At 42.2% G+C, this 15,710-nt stretch overlaps 3 protein-coding genes across 5 annotated transcripts; 1 reads left to right on the top strand and 2 right to left on the bottom strand.

The window, feature by feature from the left end:
* Positions 1-4,517: 4,517 nt before the first annotated feature.
* LOC148326687 (transcription factor HES-5-like) lies at positions 4,518-5,884 on the top strand. The gene is made up of 2 exons (XM_088309585.1): positions 4,518-4,609; positions 5,189-5,884. Exons 1-2 carry the CDS (start codon positions 4,559-4,561, stop codon positions 5,537-5,539), a joined length of 402 nt encoding a protein of 133 aa, XP_088165711.1. The 5' UTR covers positions 4,518-4,558; the 3' UTR covers positions 5,540-5,884.
* Positions 5,885-6,944: 1,060 nt separating this feature from the next.
* LOC148326686 (uncharacterized) lies at positions 6,945-10,653 on the bottom strand. 3 transcript variants are annotated; one of them, XM_088309444.1, is made up of 3 exons: positions 10,529-10,653; positions 8,663-10,058; positions 6,945-7,634 (listed from the first exon to the last, which is right to left on the bottom strand). In XM_088309444.1, the coding sequence occupies exons 2-3, from the start codon at positions 8,716-8,718 to the stop codon at positions 7,397-7,399; spliced, it is 294 nt and encodes a 97-aa protein (XP_088165570.1). In that variant the 5' UTR covers positions 8,719-10,058; positions 10,529-10,653; the 3' UTR covers positions 6,945-7,396. The 3 variants fall into 3 exon arrangements, with proteins under 3 accessions (XP_088165570.1, XP_088165569.1, XP_088165568.1); XM_088309443.1 differs by having other exon boundaries at positions 8,663-9,898; XM_088309442.1 differs by having other exon boundaries at positions 8,663-10,003; positions 10,529-10,651.
* A 277-nt stretch (positions 10,654-10,930) lies between these two features.
* On the bottom strand, positions 10,931-12,750 carry LOC148326685 (transcription factor HES-5-like). Its single transcript, XM_088309830.1, has 2 exons — positions 12,580-12,750; positions 10,931-12,493 (listed from the first exon to the last, which is right to left on the bottom strand). Exons 1-2 carry the CDS (start codon positions 12,628-12,630, stop codon positions 12,164-12,166), a joined length of 381 nt encoding a protein of 126 aa, XP_088165956.1. The 5' UTR covers positions 12,631-12,750; the 3' UTR covers positions 10,931-12,163.
* Between the last annotated feature and the right edge of the window lie 2,960 nt (positions 12,751-15,710).

The following is a 15,710-nucleotide window of genomic DNA, read 5'->3' as shown; positions in this document are numbered from 1 at the left end:
TTTAATCTCTTTACAAAAGACAGCAATTGATTTAGAACAAGCAGAAAAAAACAACAATATTAGACAAAATGGCACACAAATGTGTCATACCAAAAACAGCAATTGTTTAACCCAACATCCCTCCATTTTTTGCAAAGCGCAGATTTGCTGTTATTAAAAAAGCATATTCAGCCAATGTTGTGATTTTCTAAAACCAAAACGATGTATAGTTTCAAAGTGCAAAAAGGCAAATCAGTCCCGAAGAAGCAGCCGACGAGACAAACATCTAGTCTGTGTCTACCAAGGCCTTCGGGGGGCGCTATCGGCCAGGCTCTACTATTGGGTGCCGCACAGATTGCCATAATCCTCACAGGAATACGCTATTACTGCTTGTGAAAGTCGTCAACTAGTCCAATTTTCTGTCACTAGTCATCTTAGTACAGCACACAGTTGTCAAGTCACACACAGTTTTTCTCCTGACTCACGAATCATCTTTATTGGTCAAGTATGTTAAACACAGCAGCCTATGAGCTACACAAGTATTACAGTAACAGACACCTATGATAAACAAAGACATGACGCAGTAATATCCCTATAATTACAGTTGTGCAACAATTTGGACAGTGATAAGAGCAGAGATAAAGTGATCAGTGGTGCAAGACTTGCACTATTACAACGGTTGTGCAATGATGCAGATCATCGCTCCACCATTTATTAAGCGTCCACTAACAGTACATGTAAAGCAACTTTGTGTGTGCAATTATGCAGAAGGTCCTTGAGTGCTTCATAGTGTCAGCGCGGGGGAATACTGATCATCAACAAGTGTAACATGAAGTGCTGCTACTAGTGAGAAGAAGGAGCGGACTACTACATTGACCTTAATTGCAGCAGGGGACTCACATGAGCTCCATGGGGATGTGGCGCGTGACCCAGTAGAGAGGTGAATATTAAGCACACGTGCGCAAGGATTATGGGAGAAGAGACGCCTGGAATACAATTTATTGATAGGCTATTGCTAAAAAAAAAATCAATGATTTCAAATGCAAGTGCTCCATTTGGACTCACGCAAACTTCATGACAAACAACAACTACAATATTAAAGAAGGTAGCTGCAAGTGTTGCTTATACTGTGGCTGGTGCATACACACCAACTTTCGAACTCAGTCACTTACAGTCGTTGAGTGAAACTCATCATTTGCCTGTGTGAATATATTATAGTTCTGCACGGAAGCCCAGTCCAAATGGCTTTCACCCTTTGTGTCTGTTCAGCAGTTTAAAAGACGCAACACTAAAATGGAAGTACCTGCACGAAGAGGCATCGAACGGTTGGTAGGGCGTCAACAAAACCCCCCTCTGAAGTGTGCCAAATCCCCTCGGGGATGGGAGGAGAGGAGGTGGGTGTTGGTGTGTGTGTGTGTGTGTGTGGTGGGCTTCAAGGGGTGGTCATGACGTTAATCACGCCTCATGCACTGTGACTTTGCCATCGAGACGTTCCCACACTCCTCACATGATTGAGCCGGCGCCCGCTCAAGAGACATGTGCCTCGTTAAATGCTAATTCGCCTTCATTTGGCGAACAGACACACAGACCACCACCACCACCCACTTGTGTCCCCCCCCATCCTCCCTCTCTGCCTCCCTCCTCCTCTTCTTCATCTTTAATTGCTCGTGTTTGCTAATGCGGGAGAGGAATTCGGGGAAATATTTTGACAGAGTGCACAAATGCATAAATAACCCTTAAATGTGCCCAGATACAACCCAATCTTTCATCGCGAAGAAAAAAAAATGAGTTCAACGAGTTGACTATACAACTAATTGAATCGTGCTTGTCAATGTTTTGAAGGTGATTTTTATGACATGCGCAAAATTTAAACTAGGAAAGGGAAGGCTTTGTTATTTGGGGCCCGCTTTTTTTTTTTTTTTTTTTTAAATCAGATGCCAATTCCTTTATTTGGCAGACTAAAATTCCAATACCCGATGAATTGAGCAGTAAATTGACATTTAAAACAAAGCACTCTCCTTTAATATTTGTTTTAACTTGACAAAATCTGCAAATATCTGCCGGGGTATTTTTTTCTGCCGGGATTTGACGAGAGCTATTATCGTACGATTAAATCAGTCAGCCGATTAATCCGTCCGTGTTAGACTGGAGGTTTGATCCAGCATTAAATGGTTATTTAATCTAATCTAATCTAAAATAATCTCGTTGTACACGGAGTATAATGACAGTAAAGTGCTTTCTGCTTCTGATTAGACAAAAAGAGTTCTTTTGGGTGACTACAATTGTTTTAAAAACATTTGACTCTATTTTGGAAGGAGATTCCCCCCCAAAAACTTCTTTGTGCATAAATATTTCGACTTGATGTTGCGCCGTTAGACAAGAGGAAGTCTTTGTTTGACTGCAACTGATTTAATCATGCTATCACTGTTGTGAAGTGATTTTGTTCATTTCGCCCCCTTAGGAATACTTTCAGGCGATGGGGGACCGTCGGGAAGGAGGTTCAGCCAGAACATTTGCTGGCGATGTCTCTCGTCTTTTCACCGGCTGAGCTCATTTAGACGTTATCCATTTGAGCTATCGTTCATGACTCTATGAAGCACTTTGTGAGTCGTCTCAGAGCAAAGTTTTATATAGAGTAAATATATGATGATATATGATATATAGTACTTGTTGACAGTTTCTAACAGTATAAGGTGATACATTGAAAAAGTGTCAATATTGTGATTTATTTTGACTGAGCTGAAAAGCAAAAGCGTATTAAAGTATGTGTCGGCTAGGAATGCGGATTATAAAGAATGATCCGCTTGATGTAAACATCTAAAGAGACCCCGAGGCCCCCCCCCCCCATTTTGTCTATTGTGCCCGCGGGGCTGTGAGTCTCTTTCCTCGGCTTTCCCACACTGGCTTCCATTCAATGCATTTGTGCGGGACAAAAGAAGTGTGTCTGCTTGGACATCACATTGATGACACAGAGACTCACTTTACGGCTTCACCCCCTCCGCTCCTCAATGGGAACTTTTTTTTGTTCAAGGGCCAACAGGAACGCAGACGTGCACGGGATTCCCAGGATTTGGCCAGCAATCCCGCCGACTGTTTATGTTGGTCGTATTCACCCCTTATTTACGATGAAAGAGACGGCCGTCACTCACGGTGGTTAATCACATGTGAGAAAGTGCTTTTTATTGCATGCGGCACACAATTGCAAGGACAAGCGACGACAATATGGACACATGGATCTCCACTTATCATCGAAGACCAGTGATTGCCAACCACTGTATCATGGAAAATGACCTAGTTTCATTGATTTTTTTTTTTTAGAATAGAATAGAATAGAAATCCCTTTATTGTCATTGTACTCAAGTGTGCAACGAGATTAGAGGGCTCCCCTCTCCAGTGCAATACAACAATAATACAGACAAATATATAAATTAGATAAATAAAGAAGACAGTGCAATGGAATTCAGTACTGAATAGGGCATATATTTCATTTATTTATTTTTTTATGACGTTCTCAATCATTCTAAATCATAACAAAACAAACATTAAATTCAGGATGTCTTGGGAACCATTTGCCATTTTTTTCAGTGTGACCCAACATGGCCTAATCAATGCAGACATTTGACATATTTCGCATATTGCTCCTGAATCTTCAACATTTCTCAACAGGTTCAAGCAAGTCCAAATTCAAACTATTCGGCTCATTCAGCACATCTTGGAAACTAAAACAGTCCCAAAATCACCCATTTTTATTTTCTTACATAATTAGCTCCTCTGCTCACATTTCTCAAAATTCAAACCATTCCCACTTCAAAATCTTCACAACATTCAGGATATCTTGAGAAATATTTCACATTTTGTACATTTTTCATATTCCACATTTTCCATGACAACATTCCCAAATTGATGCAGACATAATTAGCTCCTCCTTCCACAGCTCTCAACCAATTCAAGCTAGTCCAGCTTCCAAATATTCAGCATATCTTGAAAACCATCTCACATTCCCCAAATTCTCCACATTTTCCATGACAACATTCCCGAATTGGCGCCGTCATTTTACATCATTTTTCTCCTCCTTCCATTTTTCTCAACCAATTCAAACCATTCCAACTTCATACTATTAAGCTTTTTCAGCCCCAAATTTTTAGATATCGTTCAGTATTCCCACATTTTCCATGACAACAATCATCTGTATTAATGATTACATGTGAAATATTGCCTCTATTATAGAAACAAGACCAAAGATGAGTTGCAGTCCAGTAGCGTGCCCGCCTGGTCAAAGTCTTTGATGGTAGCAGATGTGCACTCTGCAGGAGCACGACTTTCCCACATTCACACAGAGCTCAGTCAGTGACACACACACACACACACACAGCCCTCCCCTGGTCCAGCTGCTCCCCCGAGATGTGACCATTGTCTCCCCGTGCTTCTTTCTGATTGGCTGCCAGTGTGAGAAAGTGCAGAGGTCCACATGAATATGAAGATGTGGGACTATAAATAGGAGGCGCGAAGCCAGGAGAGAGCACATTGTGCATGGACAGCAAACACACACACACACACACACACACACACACATCCAGCCATGGCACCTACAATCTCTCTGCAAGACTCACACCTGACTCTCACTCACAAGGTACGGTCAACATCATCATCATCATCTTCTTCATCTACGCTCTTTGTTTTCACTAGAACATCTATCTTACTTTACAAGAAATGTTCTGTTGTTGTTGTTTTTTTCCCCACTGTTACCTTCCGGGAGTAGGACCACTTTGTAAAGTGGTGTAAATCCAAATTAGGAATGATTGCCACAAGTTGAGCGAGCCTAGTAGCATTACTGGTGCAGCGAGTGCAGTTGGTTAGTTGATTAATTGATTGAGGTTTATTTTATAGTAGATCAAAAGTAGCACCAGTGATGCAAATAGCATTGTTAGTAAGACATATTGTAGTCATTTTAGTTGCATGTTGAATGAGCTGTTTTTTCCCCACAATTAATTTGGTACCATTTTTACGACAATGTATGTGCAGTTTCACATTTTGGAATATTTAGGTACAATATTACAGTGGCTTAGAGGAATGTTCAGCCTCGTATCGGGGCTCCTATCTCACTAACTTCGCCTCTATTTTCATTTCATTCGTTGTTTTTAAAACGTGTGACTTGGTGTCCAACGTTTGAAAATTGCACATCCTCATCTTCATGTGCTCCCTGTTGCAGATCCGAAAGCCTCTGGTGGAGAAGTTGCGGCGCGAGCGGATCAACAGCAGCATCGAGCAGCTCAAGTCTCTTCTGGCTGCCGAGTTCCTCCAGCAGCAGCCCGACTCCAAAATGGAGAAGGCGGACGTCCTGGAGATGACCGTTTGCTTCCTTCGACGACTCCAGTGCGTCCGTCGCGGTTACGCCAAATGCGCCCGGGAGGCGGCGCAATTCCTGTCCGAGGAGCGCACCGGGACGCACGTGGGCCAGCTGCGGGCCTCCTGCGAGGAGGAGAAGCTGCAAGAGGAGAACGCGTCTCCTCTCGGCGAGGAAGAGAGTTCGGCCAAGAGCGCCCCCTGGAGGCCCTGGTAGACTTTCAGGACTGGATCAAGTTCATCTCGCCTTTCGTGAAGGCTTACATGTTGCTGTGCACACAGCTTTTACATTATTGCTGTTTTTGTTGAGGAAAAAAAAGAGAAGAATCCCGTTATTTGTATGCAAATGTTAATGTAACTCTCGGGAGAGCATCTGTATCTGCCATGACACCGTTGAATGGTGCATTTGTAGTTTTCCCTCTATGAGGGAGCAAAGGTCATACATGTTGAACATGTTTCCGATTCACGTGTGTTTTAGGTTCAGTGCTGATGATTGAATGACAGCAAATTTCCCCATTGTGGGACTAATAAAGGACATCTTTATGAACAAACAAACACACACACACACGCACACACACCTTCGATGAAGGCGTCACTATGAATGTATTGCTTTCAAACCAAGGTATTCGCATTAAAGCAATCATGAAAAAACAACGCGTGCTTCCCTTGTGCCTTTTATTTTTAATCAGGGATTGTTCAGAACCCTTTTCACGTCTTATCGTCACCTCGTGACAGAAAACTGGAATTGAGCATCTGTAAAACGCTGCCCCACGGCCCCCACAGGTGCAAAATGGAAATTATTTTTGCAGAATCACTGCCCTCATCAATAAACAAGGCAACACATCTTTATGGATAAACTGCAAGGTAACTCCATGTGCTTCACAAAGTGACAAAATAGCATTTAAAAGCATTTTCTCAAGTCAAAAGAATTGAAGATGTTCTGAAAGATGAATTTATGACATTTAAAAGTTAATTTAACAAAAAAAAAGTACTTTACTAAAAGAACATGGTTTTGCCCAAGTCAGGTTCTTAGAAGTCGCCCTGATTCAAAAGTCCAGGATGATTCTCGGACTTCTCAGTGCATGCAGACGGGCTGATCATTTGAATCATGTTTCAGACATCTGAAACAGGCTGGATAGGGACTCTTGCCGACCGGATTTGGGCCCCCCTGGATTAGCGAAATGCTCTAAAAGACATTAATCATAGGTTAAAAAAAAATCTATTAAAAAAATCATAGTTTTTAGCCGACGTTTGAAAACATTTCAAATTGTTGGATTTTGTTGTTTTACCGGAAAACAAAATGCATCTCTATTTATATAGCGCTTTCATAATAATTGTTACTTTAGTATTACGTTTAGTGTGCTTAAAAATGTGAGTGCTGAAGATCTTTAGATAAATAAATTTTGTTTTGTCTGTTTCCTGACTTTGGGTCAGCATGGTAACCTCGTGGTTGGCACGTACTGCCTCACAGTTCTGAGGTTCTGCGTTCGAATCTCAACTCCAGTCTTTGTGCGGCGTTTGCATGTTGTCCACGCGGATGCCCAAAACACGTTAGCGTCACTGAAGACTCAAAATTGCCCTTCAGTCTCAATGTGAAACAAATGTAACGAGAGAGGTGAAAATACATTGTGCATCTTGTATTATTTATTCTTTCATTTAAACAAAAAAATCTGCAATAATACAAAATAAACTGCAAACATATAACATATGCATACACCAAATAACAGCAGAGGCCCTTTTAAAGAAAATAAAAGGTATATAACGGAGGTAAGACCTTGAAACAAGGCAGGATATATATGGAAAATGTGCTAGGCCGCATTTTCACACGGTTTAGTTGGACTAAGCACATTCTGCTCCAGAGGCAATCTAAAAAAACGATTGCAGCCTTAAAAACAAGTCAAAAATAATTCAGTGGTTGAAAGGAAACACAACCATAAGACACTTTTTGTGGAAAAAGAATAGCAGCAAAGTCACCAAAGGTGCACCACCAGCAGCCTCCCCACCTCCAAAACTGCTTGAGTGAAGCAAACAAGGCTTCCAATGAGTCTCTGTGGAGTCGATTATTGGCGAGAGGCTAGCAGCAAAGCGGCATCAGGTCCTCGTCTGCGTCGGGGAAAAGTCGCAGGAGGTCCCGGGCGGGTTTGGAGTAACCCTGGTGGGAAAGGAGCGTCCTCCGCAGCGTCAGGAAGCACTTTGTCTTCTCCAGCAGCTCGGCCAGTGGGAGCCCGCGCTGCAGTACCAGCTCCTCCAGCAGGGCGCGCACTTTCTCCACGCCGCCGCTGCATTTCCTCTCCAGCGTGTGCAGCTTGCACCTGAGGACGGGAAGAAGAGTTGTTGAGTCTGAGAAACTGCTCCAGTTTGAAGTCCGAAATTTAAAACAAATTCACATTACATTTAGATTTCGAAACGTTACAGGGCACATGAGCTCACTAAACATAGAAAAAATAAAAGAACCAAAATATTAATGCAGCTGCATCCAACTGGAGGATGTTCCTAAAACTTTCACCCCTATGTGTTGCTTTGCAATCTAAGGGAGGAAAAACTTGAAGTGCATTCAACTCAGCTTTTCCAAATATTTTGGTCCCCTTATTTGTGGGTCAAAATATTAAGAACAACACCCATTCAGATGCAAAGTTTCACTGCAAATTTCCCCATTGTGGGACTAATAAAGGATATCTTATTAATGTAAATTAAACACACTCATTGGCAGTCTTTAATATTTTGGTTCCTTATTTCACTCCAAGTGAATGCCAAATTATTAGGATGAGCCTTCATTTAGGTGCAAGTCCAACAGTTCCTAATATTTTGAGGTACTGCTTCAATTGCATCCAAATGGAGGCTGTTCCTAATATTTTGACCCATCTTAAATAAGGCAACAAATATTAGGAACGGCAGATATCGTTTTAGCTGTTCCTAATATTTTGGTTCCCTTGTTTAGCTACATAAACATGTCAAAAGCAACTGTCGCTCATATTTTTATCCACTTGTGTCTCGAAATAAGGGAATCAAAATATTAGAAAAAGCTGAATGGCTTTTCACAATACTTAAGTTTGCCAACTAACCAAAACTAAAAGGTTAAAAAGAAATAAAATAAAATAGGATCAGCCCTAATTCAGAAGCAATGTATGGTGCTCCCAATATTTTGGACATAGCATGTAGTTAAATAAGGGAATGAAAATATTAAGAAGAGCCTTCGTTGAGATCCAAATGCGGCTGTTTCTGATATTTTGACCCAGACGTTGCTAAATACCGAAATATTGGGAACATCTCTCAACATGCCTTGAAACGACATTAAAAAAAAAAAAAACTGCAATTGATGTCACCTAATTTAGTGACTCACCTAAAGAGCTGCTCCTTGATGCTGTCCTGGAGTTCGAGGTCCGCGTACAGAGACATGATGTGTTATGCTTTGGAATCCAAATGAGCGCGATGAAACGTGACGGTCGAGCGTCTCATTTATGCTCCCCGGCATCCAATCAGAGGCCAGCGTGCTGCGGTCGGGAGGGGGTGGGGGGCGAGGGTTGGGTGGGAGTTGGAGGGGGACGTTGGGGGGACAATGACGAGAATGGCGTGTCAGACGGAGCAGGTGGGCTGCAAGGCGGTTCACGCAAGGTCAGTGGGAAAATGTTCCTCCTTGGGTGGACACGACCCAAACGACCGGCGCCCCCTCCATGAGACGCCCAGATGAGGCCCGAGCGTGAGATGCAAACGTGCGACGGAGTCACACATGAAAACATTCACACGAATATATAGAAAAGGACGCTTTATTATTTTTTATTTAGTAGCCAGTCCAGTCATAAATGCTGAAATGTTCAATTCTGAATAAAGCACTAAACGTCATCCAGTCTCACTTTCTTCCCTCCTTCCATCCTTCCTTTTTGAACACTGTCTCTTTTCTTTTTTTCTTCTTCCTTCGCCCAACCAAGCATCCTTCATTCTTTCTGGTTACTTTCCATCCATCCTTCATCATTTTCAATCTCTTTTGTTTCTCCATCATCGTCATCATCATTCCTTCTTTTCACCACTCTTCCATCCTTCTGTCTTTTCTGCATCGGTCCATCAATAATTCTTTCTTTCTTCCATCAACACACCACCCTTCAAGTTCCATCGATCTACAATCCATCCATTATTTCTTCCTGAATTCGTTCTAATCTTTCATCCATCCATCCCTTTATCGTCTCTTCTTTCTTCCTTCTATCCTTTTCCTTATTTTACCTGTAACCATGCAGCTATCCCTTTTTTTTACCTTCACCCATCATTATAATCTTATCTCAGATCTTCCTGCAATCTTTCCATCTTCTTGTGCTGATTGTTGCCATGGTAACGGTTACGTGACTTCTCCATGTGTGTGCGTGCGTGCGTGTGTGTATGTTTATGTACGTGTGCGTCGTTGCAGTCATCGTGCGTTTCCCACAAGCGGATTGTCGGGAGGCGGGCAGATGGCGGTTGAGTCAAGTGGCCTCCTGGCCAGGCCTGGGAATCGGGCCGAGGCTTTTGTGGGTGTCGACACACTTCTATTGTGCTGGCCGCCTTTCACCAGTGTGGGAAGTCGTGTGTCGCCGAGGCTCCAAGCTCCCTGCGTGGAAGGGGTGGGGGCATGAGGTGGATGAGTGGACGACACTTGAGTATGTCCAGTCATGTGCTGAGAAAGGTGCAAGTGGGTGGAGGGAAAGATGAAGCTCTGCACAGATGGGGAAGAGATGACGGGCCAGAACTGACCAAAAGATTTGTTAAACCTGTAAAAAGGTTGTAAAACGTCCTTGCATAATACTGAGAGCCATTAATACATATTTTTATGACTATGTTGTTTTTTAATGGTTCATGAGTGGGTAAAAAAAAAACACCTCCACAGTACATATTTTTGTCACGTTTGGCAAAGTGTGTCACTTGCATGATTTTTTGGCAAGGTTTAAATGCTAAATTCCCGCCTTGTTTGAAGAAACGATTCCATTTGTAATCATATACAAATTCAAGACAATTGAATTGGGTACAGCAAATCAAAGGGAAAAATATATAAAATTCAAGGGCATTAAATGAATAATCACAATATTCTGAATGTTTAATATTTACTAGCAAAATGCATACTACAGAAAAGAATAATAATGACATTATGAACATTAACGTCGCTGTGCGCGTGCGCAGGGTAGGGAAATAATACTTATAATACACTGAAGTTGCCAGAAAGAATTAAAGTTTGGAGTCTTACCGGCTGCCACTTGGATGTTTCAAACAAGCTCAATGCGAAACATTAAAAATGATGTTAAGTTATGAAGAAAATGTTTTCCCCCCTCCTTTTAGCACAGTCTATGTCAGCTTTGAGGTGTTGTGTGCATCACATTTTACATTCCGGGGCGGTACGCGATTTCATATAGTTCCGGTATTGACGAATATAAGTTTTCTGCTTTTTGTATAACAATTTTATTCACTTAAGCTCCGTTATGTTTTTACTTATAAAATTTATATGTTATTTTATAAAGCATCGTTTTATTCATGACAACAATATTTAAACAAAACAGAATGAGTTACAGTTGAATGGATACGTTTTTTTTTGTTATTCTTTACAAATAAAAAAAATGTAATATGAAACCAGAGAACAACACAAAGTATATACAATGCCATATTTGTTTATTGCCAGCAGAGAGATGAAACATCACAATCAGTTGCATAAAAGTTTGTCTTTACAAAAGACACATAATAAGAACACTATTGGTTCAAACAATCAGATGTTTTCACAAGTGACACTCATGTCTCATAGAATTATGTCCACTGAGGGGACAACTGAGATCAGTATGATCCATAACATTGCGATAAACCACAATGTTCTCACATTTACACACAATAATGTATGAAAAGGTCGAACAAAAATCACAAATACGATTGCTAAAGCAACCAGAATCTTCATGCAACGTGCATGATAAAATGTTATTTAAAGACATTTTTGATATTGTTTCCAATGGAAAAGTCATCCAAAAAATACTGGAGACTAATATGATAAATAACATTATGAAGTAACATCATTAGCATATAAAATATATGAAAAGGCTTTAAATGAGTATCGCTATTGTTTCCATCGTAAAACAATCATCAGCATGAAAATTAAAGACTGCAAGTCAAATGACAATCAAGATCAACATATTTATCGAATCGATAAGAAATATCAGTAACACAACCTAATAACATGCATGAAGACAACAAACAATATCGTCTTTCTTGTCGTGAACCGTATTTTTGTTGTTGTTGTTTCCATAAAAAATAGAATATCACGCAATCAAAATTGATCAATTACAATCGATTGATTCAATTTGGATCAATGTGATCCAGAAATTCAGGAAGGAACACGATCATATGAAAATATTAGAAATATATGATTGCAAAAAAAACAATCAGTCAGCTCATGCGACACGCATGACAAGATAATATTTGTGCTTTAGTCTCCCTGAACCAGCAAAAAAAAGTGTTCAAATTGGTCAATATAACCAAAATTGAACATTAGCATGAATGACAAATATATGAAAAATCTTTGCAAAAAACTAAAAATGACTGTCAAAGCAATCAGACACTTCATACAACATGTATGACAAGATAATATTTGCTACAGCAAAAAAAAAGATTAGTATGATCAGCTAAACAGAAGGATCAAGATGATCAGTAACATCACAAATTAACATAATTTGTCAGCTTTTCCATATCGAAAAAAAATATGAAAAGTAGTCAATTGCAAATGCAATCAGATGTGATTCATGCATCGTGCATGACAAAGTTCTTCCGTCGATATTTCCCATTGGAAATCAACCAAGTTGAGGAGGTGACATGAAAGCAAGTCACGTGAGTCGGTCTGTGTCTACCAGGGCCTCCAGGGGGCGCTGTGGGCCGAGCGCTCCTCCTTGCTGATGCTGCTGTGACCTGGAGAGCTGAGAGGAGACAAGTCCTTCTTGCTGCTCTTCTCCTCTTCCTCACAGGAAGCGCCGAGCTGCCCGAAGCGCGTCCCGGCTGGAGGAACGGACCGGAGTCTCCTGAGGACGCAAACGGTCATCTCCAGGACGTCCGCCTTCTCCATCTTGGAGTCTTTGTGCTGCCGCTGGAGGAACTCGGCAGCCAGGAGAGACTTGAGCTGCTCGATGCTGCTGTTGATTCGCTCGCGCCGCAACTTCTCCACCAGAGGCTTTCGGATCTACGGCGGGAACAAACCAGGATGAGGACGCTTGTCGAGCAGCGAGGAGGTGAGCGTGACGACGATGATGAAGAAAATGAACATACCTTGTGTGTGAGAGTCGGGTGAGCGTCTTGCAGAGAGATGTCCGGTGCCATGGTTGCAAGTGTGTGCTGTCCATGCACAATGTGCTCTCTCCTGGCTTCACGCCTCCTATTTATAGTCCCACATCTCCATATCAATGTGGGCCGCTGCACTTTCTCACATTGGCAGGCGGCCAATCGGAGAGCAGCACGGGCGGGGGGACAATAGTTACATCTCAGGGGAGCAGCTGGACCACTGGCGGGACGCAAGGGAGGCTTTGTGGGGGTCTGGTGGGAAAGTGCTGACCCTGAAGGGAGCACATCTGCTGCCATCAATGACTTTGACCTGGCACACGCCATTATGATTCTCCGAGGGGGGCGGACGCTTCCATTCATGACATCAAACAGTGAGAACACATTCCTGTATGTGCACGCTTACCAAAATCCGGACGCAAACGTAACCCGTGTGCTATTTTAGCATTCGTGCTCATCGTGTGACGTGTCCCACTGTTTACGGTTTCGACCTGGTCAAAATGATAGCGTCACTTGTGAGAGTGTTGAAACGTGTGTTAAGTTTATCGCTAATCAAAGTGAGCAAGTCTTGTAGTGACTAGAAACACATCTCCACACATGTTGACTTTTTTTTGCGGATCGATGAATGACGACCAACATTCCAGCATCACGCGTCGAGTCAAAGTTGCAAACTATTACTTCAACGACTGCGTCACTTGTTGCCCATAAAAGTCATCAGTGGGAAGCGCTGGCGAGCAAACGTGGGTCAAAGTTGACTCCATGCGCCAAACGCTGCCGCTGAACTGCCGGCGTGAAAGCGACCAGCTAATGTGCTGCATAATGACGCGCACTTGTTTTGTTGCTGGTGTGGGAAAGCGGAGCCGGATCGCTCTCAGTGCGGATGAGCGACCATTGAGGATGACCTTTGACCTGTGGCTGTGCCATCGCACTGCTGTGAGCAAACTTGAACACATTTTTTATGCATAAACTACAATGTTGATCTACAATTTCCGCATGTATTTATTTATGCTTTAAAAAAGTGATTGTGTAAGCTAGTTCGCATTTATCGTAATGTGAGCGTACGCTCGCAAAAGTTCTTTGCATTGAAAAAAAAAAACTAAATAAAGAAAAACTGCTGCAAACTGCAGAAAATCTACAAAGAAATAAACTTCTTCTGCTTGCTGAGTGTGCTTTAAGAGTTCAAGATATTAGCTTGTTTTTTCTGGCCTAAATCAGCTTTTGGAATGTATAGTACGGGAAATTATGTTTCTGTTTTATATTTACACACACTTTTTTGTAACAAATATTTTTCACACATTTTGGTGTGTAAGAGTGCGCTATAGTGTCACACTGTTTTTGTTTTTGCAGAATGATGTCCAACATTCCTGCATGAGGCGTTGAGTCCAAATTGCAAACTTTTAATTGGACGTCTCCTTTGCTCGTTGGCGGTGGGAGGAGCTTGTGGGCCCGCAGGTCAACGTTGACGCCACACACTTGCATTGTTCTCGTGTGGGAAAGCGCCGCGGAGCCTCTCTCAGGGCAACCGAGGGACAATTGAAGCTGACCTTTGACCTGCGACTATGTGATCACACAATCAGGTTCCAACTTGAAGACTTTTTAACTAATCACTAGAAAAGGAGAATGTCAAACCTGTTTTTTAAAAAAATGATTTTACGGTCATCACACATGTAAATGTACACATGTAAAAGTAAAGTCATGATCATTTGTTGATGCACAATCAATCAATCAATCCTTTCAGATAATTGATGAATCGGGAAAAAAAAGATTTCTTTTATTTTTTTCATTTCCATCGCTTTATTGAAACTCAGGACATTGTTTTAAATTGACAGTGCAGAAGCTGGACTAACATAAATTGCTTACGATTCACCTTCTAGTTTGTTCCGTAACGAGCGAAAGATGTTGATGATTGATTTCCAAAGTAAAAGCCGATTTTTGCATATGTGGTATTTGGTCTTATTCTGAACGTTTGCCATGATGAGTGTGTGAAGGTGCAGCGTGACGGCGCCAGCGGCAGCCGGCCGCTCGTCTACAAACTCCAACGGGATTTGGCACACTTCCGGAAGCAGCTGCCACCGTCGGCCAATGGCGCCCGTTCCCTCCAGATGTCACCCTCTGTGAATGTGTGCGTGTGCGTGTGAATGTGTGTGTGTGTGTGTGACCCAATCATCACTCAGGCCCATTCACGTCTTTGTACTTTTGAAGACGCGTGTGTGGGAAAGTGGCTCTGAGCTTCTCCGCACAGCTCACCAAAGTCCCCATCACACTGCCGCGTTTCCCCCGCTGTCTTACGAGCACGTTTGTTCACCGCAAGTCAACTTGCACCGCCTCCAAATATAAACAAGTTGAGAGAAAAATATCAAGTTTGTCCGTCAAGCAGTCTCTACGTGTTTAAGTAGCGTTCGGCTAATAAGACACACTTGCATTGTTGCAGGCGTGGGAAACGGAGGGGGGGGGGCTTCCCTGAGGAAGCCCCCTGGGACAATTGCTTTATATGTGTAACCATGGAGACATCTTAACACACACGGGCCTCTAATCACATCTCAGCATTGCGTTCAAATGAATCCGTAGCAATTTATGATTTATTTCTTTTGATTCTTGGTTTGGTCCAACATGACAAAGGTTGTGCAAAAATGTTGATGGATGTTTTCAAAGCAGACGTTTGAAAATGATCATCAAACTGCTTTCATGGAGGACAACAGAAAGAAGATTAACGATTTGGATCATTTCAAGTTAGACGACGACTCCAAACGATGACTCAATTTTCCAAATAGTTGTCGATTCATGTGATCATTTATGAGTTGTTGATTAATTGAACGCCACTACATTTTGCTGACAATCTAGATGATTTTTTCTTTTCACTCTTTCTTGACTATAATGGTGGTGTCCACTGTCCGCATACAGCCCTCCCCCTACACTCCCCCCTCCCACCAGAATCATCATGGCGTGTGCCGGGTCAAAGTCATTGATGTGCTCTCTAAGGGTCACCACTTTCCCACAAGTGAATGGAGCTCTTTGGGGATGATGATGTTAAACACACACACACAAGTTGCCATCTGGCCGGACAGCGCACCATCGGCCAACCATGGCAGCTGTTTCCTGAAGTGTGCCAAATCCCTTTGGAG

This window comes from Idiotropiscis lumnitzeri, chromosome 11 (genome assembly GCF_059441095.1).
Source record: "Idiotropiscis lumnitzeri isolate Australia: NSW breed Sydney's pygmy pipehorse chromosome 11, RoL_Ilum_1.0, whole genome shotgun sequence".
In the NCBI taxonomy this organism is placed as follows: Eukaryota; Metazoa; Chordata; class Actinopteri; order Syngnathiformes; family Syngnathidae; genus Idiotropiscis; species Idiotropiscis lumnitzeri.
Note: the sequence above shows the minus strand (reverse complement) of the source record. Positions and strands in the feature narration are given on the sequence as shown.

Bases quoted from the DNA above. Each gene is read 5' to 3' on its own strand.
- LOC148326687 (XM_088309585.1), top strand. From the start codon at position 4,559: ATGGCACCTACAATCTCTCTGCAAGACTCACACCTGACTCTCACTCAC. The intron at 4,610-5,188 runs GTACGGTCAACA...TCCCTGTTGCAG, and splicing joins ACCTGACTCTCACTCACAAG to ATCCGAAAGCCTCTGGTGGA.
- LOC148326686 (XM_088309444.1), bottom strand. From the start codon at position 8,718: ATGTCTCTGTACGCGGACCTCGAACTCCAGGACAGCATCAAGGAGCAG. The intron at 7,635-8,662 runs GTGAGTCACTAA...TCCCGTCCTCAG, and splicing joins ATCAAGGAGCAGCTCTTTAG to GTGCAAGCTGCACACGCTGG.
- LOC148326685 (XM_088309830.1), bottom strand. From the start codon at position 12,630: ATGGCACCGGACATCTCTCTGCAAGACGCTCACCCGACTCTCACACAC. The intron at 12,494-12,579 runs GTATGTTCATTT...TTCCCGCCGTAG, and splicing joins ACCCGACTCTCACACACAAG to ATCCGAAAGCCTCTGGTGGA.